Source organism: Limulus polyphemus, unplaced genomic scaffold, assembly GCF_000517525.1.
Source record: "Limulus polyphemus unplaced genomic scaffold, Limulus_polyphemus-2.1.2 Scaffold55, whole genome shotgun sequence".
NCBI lineage: Eukaryota > Metazoa > Arthropoda > Merostomata > Xiphosura > Limulidae > Limulus > Limulus polyphemus.
Genome location: NW_013665665.1, coordinates 984,880 through 993,342, shown reverse-complemented (window position 1 = coordinate 993,342; position 8,463 = coordinate 984,880). Strand labels below are relative to the sequence as shown.

The 8,463-nt window shown below is 33.1% G+C and overlaps 1 protein-coding gene across 1 annotated transcript; it reads left to right on the top strand.

Moving 5' to 3' along the window:
* The first annotated feature begins 405 nt into the window (after nucleotides 1–405).
* LOC111086925 (leucine-rich melanocyte differentiation-associated protein-like) lies at nucleotides 406–6,042 on the top strand. The gene is made up of 3 exons (XM_022391752.1): nucleotides 406–532; nucleotides 1,327–1,414; nucleotides 5,316–6,042. Exons 1-3 carry the CDS (start codon nucleotides 431–433, stop codon nucleotides 5,393–5,395), a joined length of 270 nt encoding a protein of 89 aa, XP_022247460.1. The 5' UTR covers nucleotides 406–430; the 3' UTR covers nucleotides 5,396–6,042.
* Nucleotides 6,043–8,463: the final 2,421 nt, after the last annotated feature.

Sequence of the window (8,463 nt, the reverse complement as noted above, 5' to 3'; positions counted from 1 at the left end):
AATATATATATTTTTTTAACTAGTGAAAACCTATCATGAAAGAGTTTTTTATACAGGTCAATACCGTAAACGAAAAACGGTGTTTTGGTCTAATGTCGAAAAAATAAAACTTGCATCGGGTTAACGGCACGAAATTTGAGAATTCTTGTGGTTCAGCTCATGAAACAGATACCACATGTTTTACTCGAGTGACAAAACGCTTTTTCTTTCGTAACCTATACGACATATTCTCCCTTCATTTAAGTTGTCACAAGAGCATTGAGAACTAGAACTCTGTCCCATACAAAAACTCTATTGTTTTGTTAATATATTATACCTCGCTTGAGGAATCAGACAGTAGGAGTTCAGTACAATATTAACGGCTAAGTAGTTCAATTGACATGGTGGTTTTGTTTCGAAAAACAGGTATTACGTCATACACAAACTTCCCATGCTGAACTTTCTGGACTCCACCCCTGTGACAGCGCGGGAAAGAGCAGAGGCCAAGCGAATTGGTGCGTTCATGAGAGTCGTTAGGCCTATTGAGAGCAAGGTGTGTAATAAAAAAATGCATGTCACTGAATAGGTTAGTAGAGAATGAATACATAAATAACAGGGAATTGTTTAGGTTCTTGGAATGTTGAGATATCTGAATTTAAAGCTAAGCCATCATTATGTAAACCACGCTTAAAAGTAATAGATCTGAAAATGTATTAACCACATTATGATTTAAAAATATTCTGCAGAATCTTAACGATAAAAATTACTAATAACAAGTTCCTATCTACAGTTTCTGTTCAAACCTATTTTTTGATAAATGTCAATAATTGTCTAATTTATATATTTCCATTTTGAACGGGATAAAAAATTGTAATCGTGGTTAGAAGAAGCCACCAAATTGTAACAATCTGAATTACAATGAAGTTCGTAACCAAATTGTAACAACCTGCATTACAATGAAGTTCGTAACCAAATTGTAACAATCTGCATTACAATGAAGTTCGTAACCAAATTGTAACAACCTGCATTACAATGAAGGCTACGAACTTCATTATAATGCAGATTGTTACAATTTGGTTACGAACTTCATTGTAATGCAGGTTGTTACAATTTGGTTACGAACAAATTGTAACAACCTGCATTAAAATGAAGTTCGTAGCCAAATTGTAACAACTTGCATCAAAATGAAGTTCGTTTGTACCAATTCAGACTTTGTTGCGCAGTTTTGAACATACTTCGTGTCTTTTGTTATTTTATAGAAACTTTATAGTTGAGAACAGTAAGTACTCGTAAGTTAAAGGTAAAGCTAAGATGGCCTAATATATCTTAATTTATTTTTTTCTTCAGCCCTTTGTAGACGAGGCCACAAAAGACGTCACAGATGGAGATCTATCTCCCCTACCACAGTTTCCTTCCGTTGAAGGATCGCACCGAGGTAAAGAACAATTCGATATAAAACACCATAATATATATGTTGTTGAATATTTATTACGTATAGTATAAACCAGTGGCCAGCAAACGTTTTCTGTTTTATTGCCACCCCTCCCCTACAGATTCTCAGCTTCCTCCTTTGGGGGCGATCCCCATAGTTTGCACACAACGAGCATATACCATTGGGGTGATCACCATAACCACGTCCGTAACAAGATCAGTCTCTAAATGTATAACTTTATAATGTGCGTTACAACACGTATCTGTAAACGTATGACTTAACATACACTGAAATATTATATTTAAATTCATAACCTTTGTACTCTTACAGTAGAAAACAATGTCCACATCATTTGTACTGCAGTGCGTAGCACTAACATCAAACCTGCATTTTTTGGACTGTGACACTAATATTATCCAAATCGCTTGTTTTACTTGGCGTAATATTGATATTACACCCACACAAGATGCGTTACGTTATGTAGCACTAACATCAAACCTGCATTTTTTGGACTGTGACACTAATAATATCCAAATTGCTTGTTTTACTTGGCGTAATATTGACTATTGACATTACGCCCACACAAGATGCGTTACGTTATGTAGCACTAACGTGAAACCAGTATTACTTAGACTGTAACACTAATAATATCCAAATCGCTTGCTTTACTTTGCGTAATATCGACTTTACGCCCACAAGATGCGTTACACAAGTATAATACCCATGCTACATTACATGATACTAACATTGCACTTACATCAGTTGTACTATTGTACGTAACAACCAACATCATATTACACCAATATCGCATCAGTATCGTTCATGATACAGTATAATAACATCCATAATATACTCACATAACTTAAGATTCATGCTGCATTAGGAAATTCTACTCAGGGGCGTAGCTAGGCGTAAGTTTGAGTTACGCACGATGAGAAGGTATAGAATGGGGCTGTCTCCCTCTCCCTCTTGTGGAGAGCCGTATGGCCTCTTTAAAGAAAGTTTTGAAATTTAAGCTTGAAATAACGCATTCTGATAACCTTTTATGTGTATATAACTTATAAAAAAATCGACCATACGGGCGACATAAAGTATGGTAAACATTTATATTTTGAACACTGGTATTTTTGTTTAAATTTTGTTCGAAAAAAACCCTGTCAGATTAAGATTTCATATCAAAGAAAATTCATATTTTTGACTTTTCAATGTTATCCACTGGCGTACATGCGTATACCAAGCTACGCTAGTTGTATATTCATGACTCTTGCGATTAAATGCGTGCTACTTGCTTATGCCCACATTATTTATAACCTACAAATAAGCTTGCCATAGTATAAAGTTTCTTAATTTATAACAAAGACTTCAATGTAAAATATGCGACACTTTCTGGATAAACATTTGAACACAAACGTTTCATATAACTTTTAACATTGTTCTCTTCTTTCATAGTTTTGCCGAACAATTGTGGATAACCCTGTCGTATATTATTTTAACACTGCTATTTCATTTTGTAGTCCAGCTAAACAATTAATTATAATTTAACATACAAAGTTTAACAGTGTTATCTTTTTTAGTGATTTGTAGCTAAAAAATTTAATATAATCTACTTACGGTTTTTAGTTGTATTTCTTCATTTCATAGTCTAGTTCAGAGGGTTCTCGAACTGTGGACCGAAGGAAAGTGTCGGGGGGGGGGGAGGCAGTAAATGCACAAAATAAACAATACTGTTAAAATGCTCAGTAATCTTTAGATTAATTCAGTTGGGGTAGGGGCTTCAATTACGATGCCGAATGTACTGAGAAAGTTTGAGAACCCTTGGTTCAGCTGGTTTTGAAACTCATTTACCCATACATATAACTTATAACAGTTTAATTCTGATTCCGCAGTCATACTAAGCACCTTAGTCTTATCCATCCATGTAACTTTAGCAGTTTAATTCATTCTGTATTTTAGATTGGTGTCAATATTTTATGAAAATGGAGTCTTATATCTTTAGGCTTTTGTAAATTTAGAAACTTCACTACAACGTGTGTTTGTTTCGCAAATATGTATATAAATACACACACATACACATAAATATACGTTATAATATTTATTTATATTAAAACATGTATAAGAAATAGGTAAATAATTTTGATTTTTACACATATTTTATGGCTGAAATAATATATATATCACACTTCACTTATGTAATTAATCTATAAAGTCCAAACTACGAAAAAAACGGATCCTTATAATAAATCACCATTTCGTACAATGACTTTCCTCCCATTTGAAGTCCAGAAGGCCTTAACTTATTAAGGTGATATTTATTTCTGGAGATTAGAATCTCAGAATGTTGAAGGAATCCGACGAATTAAACAAGAGCGGTGTATCGAAAAAAACTACTTATAGTTTTTACTAGAAACTAGTTGCATTACCCGGCGTTGCCAGGGTTTTCGAAAACAAACAAACAAACTACTCTCTCTGTTTCCCCGTTTCTTATTTCGATTCGTAAAAAAAATTATTTTGTGAATTTATGAAAAAAATAAACAAACAACCTTAGGTTTGATTTTTGAAAATAAACTACGAACCTGCTTTAAATCAGGGCTTCCCTATGAACAATGTTTTTCCTTCACTGGCAAGGATAAATAGAACCTTATGAAAATATTTAGATTATCTTATACACGTATGAGAACTTGTTCTCGCAAACAGGATAAGCCTAGCTCTATTCCCCCATCCTCCGTCATCCCTCCTCAAGTATTAACATTTCAAACGTAAATATGTATGTAATATTATTTCCAGTTTGATTGAATGCCACTGGTGGACTGTTAGAGATAGAGGCTTTTAAATAACGTAAGAGCATACTTCTGTGAAAGTGGATATTATACTTTAATTATGTGAATAACAACAACAACAAATATTGACTAGCAAAAAACTCTGAAGATGTAAGAGAAAATTTATCGGAAAGAAACCTTCAGGGAACTATGTTTACTATTCTTCGTATTGTATTTATTCTGATATCGAGAGTACGACTGACAGTAGCTCTTTCAACTTCAATCATTTTGTTTCTGTAAATAACATTCTTTCTCTTTATAGTTTCTGGTAAAAGAGTAGCCCAAGAGTTGGCGGTGGGTGGTGATGACTTGCTGCCTTCCCTCTAGTCTTACACTGCTAGATTAGGGACGGCTAGCGCAGATAGCCCTCGTGTAGCTTTGGATGAAATTCAAAAACAAACAAACTTTATAGTTTCACATGATTAATAGAAATACGAAATTGAATGGTATCGTCATTAAGAATACATAACGAAAAAAAATCAATTTACTTGAAAATACACATTATTCTTGAGTATAATCGAGTATAAGTTGCAAGATATTCTTCTATTATAAATAGCTCAGTGACAGTTCGAAGAACTTATGGTTGTATTTTGACACAAGCTACAAAGTACTTATGGATGATGAGTTGATGTCTTCGTAGGGAAATAGTGATTTTTTTTCGGAAAAAAATTAACAAAATAATGGTGACGAGGAGCTGTAGAAGAACCAGTTTCTTCGTATTATAGTTTTTTCTGAATGTGATAATACCTAAAACAGAGTGATGAAATTGGAGTGGAATTTATAAATTGATGTTTGATATTAATAAGAAATAACTTTTTTTTTTCCGGTGTTACAGAAATTCAAACGAAGCAGTGTTAAGTTATTGAACGAAACGATGCCACGTAAAGATTTACGGCTTCTGCAACGTTTCCTTTGAATCTTTAGAAACTCCATATATAGTGTTCAATATAAAATGGAAACTCTGACTCGCTGTATCTGCTGTACTTAATGAAGATGCACTTTTAGTAATCTTTTTCATTTAAAATGAAACTTCTAGATCTTTAGGAGCCACGTTATACGGAATTATTTTCAACTTTGTTTTTTTACAGGTGCGTATGGTGTTCTCAGGCATCGTTACACGGGGAAAAATTCCGAAGGAAACAGGTTCATTCGAAATCACGAGTTATAACTTCGGCTACTAATAAGAACTTGGACATCACGCTTGAAATTGTCACAACAATTCTACAATGTCTGGTTTTAGGAGGAAGTACAAAATAAACAATACACATGCAAATTACAGTCAACTAGAAATACGAAACACATTTATCATAGACACCTATAGAGTTGACTTTGCTCGTTATTAGCAAATTTACGAACTTAAAGGAACTGAAAGTTGAAAACGGTGGTTTTTAAGGTATTTTTTATGTCGAAGTTCTGTAAATTAAAAACACTTGCCTCTAAATGCCCTTATTATATAAAATTATACTCTTTCTTACCACTCTTAATATACTTATTTATTTCAAGTGTAATTAAATTTAGTTTTTTTAAAGATTAGATATACATGTATAATGTTACTATACTGAGGACTAAAATACCGACTACTTAGAAAAATCAATTTAACACCTTTATCACAAAATACAAATAAAATTATGACCCATTGTGGTTTTCAGTTTTGTGTCAAGCATACATTATGAAAATATTTAACTAGGTTTTAACTTTGGTATTTCTTGCTTCCATAATCAGCATTACTTTTGTGATTAATTATTAGGTTATGTGAAATTTTATCAGCTCTATTAGAAAATTATACTATGTTTGAATGACAATTACTAATAAATGCCTTATTTAACTAAATACTCGTGTTAAGTAAATATTTATTTTATGAAAGAATAAAGTTAAAATATGAAGTCACACATTCTAAGTACACCAAATTCTTGTTGGACTGCTTTGTTTTGGTTAGTCTAGAGCAACATATTCAGGGTGTATGTTTGATACTGACAGTTAGATGGAATGTATTAACAGGTGTTCGATATCTAAAGATCTTCAGACATTGTGAGTTACATAAAGCTTGCTTGTTTCTGCTTCAATATTTTCATATGACTGATATCTAATCTACGTTTACAATAAACTTTCAAACAGTAAAGTGTGAATGCAAAAGCATATCTCTCAATAAAAAATTAGACAGCAAACGCAAGCATCATTTGTCAGGTCGAACATAAAGTGAAGGTTATGTATTCGTACACACCAGTTCCATTTTGTATTAGAAATAGTTGTCTCTACATTGGAAGTAAACTATGGCATGGCTGCATGCATCTGTAAGGTTAAAAAAGAAAGAGAGAGAACAACGTACAAAATAATTACCTCGTATTTTACATAGCTTGAAACATAAAAGTTATTTCCCCGAAAGGGGACCGAAAAGCCGCCTGGCGGAGTCACCTGCTTTAACCAGTCGCAGCACTATACAGTAGTGTGTTGTCTGTCAGTCAGTCAGTAGACAATAAAATGGCGTCGCATAAGGGACGCTTGACATTGCATTTTGTACTGTCGTGACGTCAGTTAAACGTGCGTTTGCCACGAATTACGAGAATAATTATACATTCTGTAGGCTACAAAACAGCATGACATTGAACTTCAAAAGCAAGAAAAAAATTTGTTACTCTTAATTTTGGTTTATTTAGTGTTGAAACAAAACACTTTTGAGGATCCTGCGCAAGTATATCTAATATACAAAGTTGACTAGTAAAATGTTTTTACATTTCTTCGCGACATTATAGTGTCACATGATGGGGTTTGAAATAACTTTACAAAATTAATGCCAGTGAAGTTAAAAACCACATTATTGTGACATATGATGAGGTTTAACACCTTCACTGTGGCATCAGTGTTTACCTTCTGTGCAGCTTTTTGGTCGGTAATTTTGTTATAATGTTACGTTTGTTATACTATTTTCAAAACCACTAAAACATTTTTTTTATTTTATAGTAAAATCAGTTGTTTTGAGACAACATATTTATTCGTCATGTTGTAGTACTCATAAATCACTTACGAGATGTTTTTAGGCTTACTGTTCCCAGTTAGGTACCTAATTTCTCATGATATATTTACATGCAACGTATACTTTACATTTAACCAGTATGCAAAACTTATTTGGAGTATAAATCTTGGGGCTTCTCCACATCCACTATTTTGATTTTTTTTTGGGTGGGGATGATACGGAAGGAAATCTCTTGAACATCATTATGGCTAAACAGCAATATATATATATAAAGTTGCAGAAGTAAAGCTGTGAATGTTGGAGAAATCTGAGGATTTATCCTTAAACTTCTGCGAGCACTTTATCCTGCTGAAAATGTATAATTGTCACGTGATTTGTCTTATGATCTACAAAAGATATAATGCAACCACTAGAAAATTTGGAGACTTTTCTGGGTACATTTTATATGCACTTAAGGCAGATACATCTTTGATGGGATATAGGGAAGGAATATTAATATATGTTGTAAATATCTACTGCACAACGCACATTTACAAACATATATAACAACTTCACAAAAATATCATGTCAAGTAATGAGGCTTAACACAACATCACGGCATTATCTAGTCATGTAATGAGGTTTAACACAACATCATGACATTGCCATGCAATGTAATGTGGTTTGACACAGCTTCGTAACATTATCATATTATAAAATGAGAGTTGACATAAAATTCTATACGAGAATACGTTGTTCATTTGATTCCATCGAAGGAGAACAACCAGTGCAAGTCCCACTTTTTATCAGATTCTTAGTATTTTCCCTGTTTACTCAGTTACTACTTTCTTTAAGTAAGGACAAGAAAAAAAACCAGTACAAGTCCCACTTTTATAATTTTTTAGCATTTTCATTATTTACTCGGACACTAACTTGTTTAAACAAGGACGAGAAGAACAAACTGTAATATCCCATTTTTTATCAATATCTTCGTATTTTCACTATTTACTCGGATACTACTTTCTTTATATAAGGATAAGTTTAACTGTAGAGAAAGAACCAGCACTGTTCCAACAAAGTATCTAACCTATATAAAAGCCAAAATGCAAATGAATAGAATACTTCGATTACTGTCTGCCCATTACGATTTTAGTGATGAGGGTACAGAGTGGCCGTGAAACCTTATAAGTGTAGTGAGTGTTGGTATAGTAAGCCTAAAGTAAATACGTAGTGTGGATCACATAGCCTGAAGCCAAGTACATCAAATGTATCATAAAAGTAAAAAT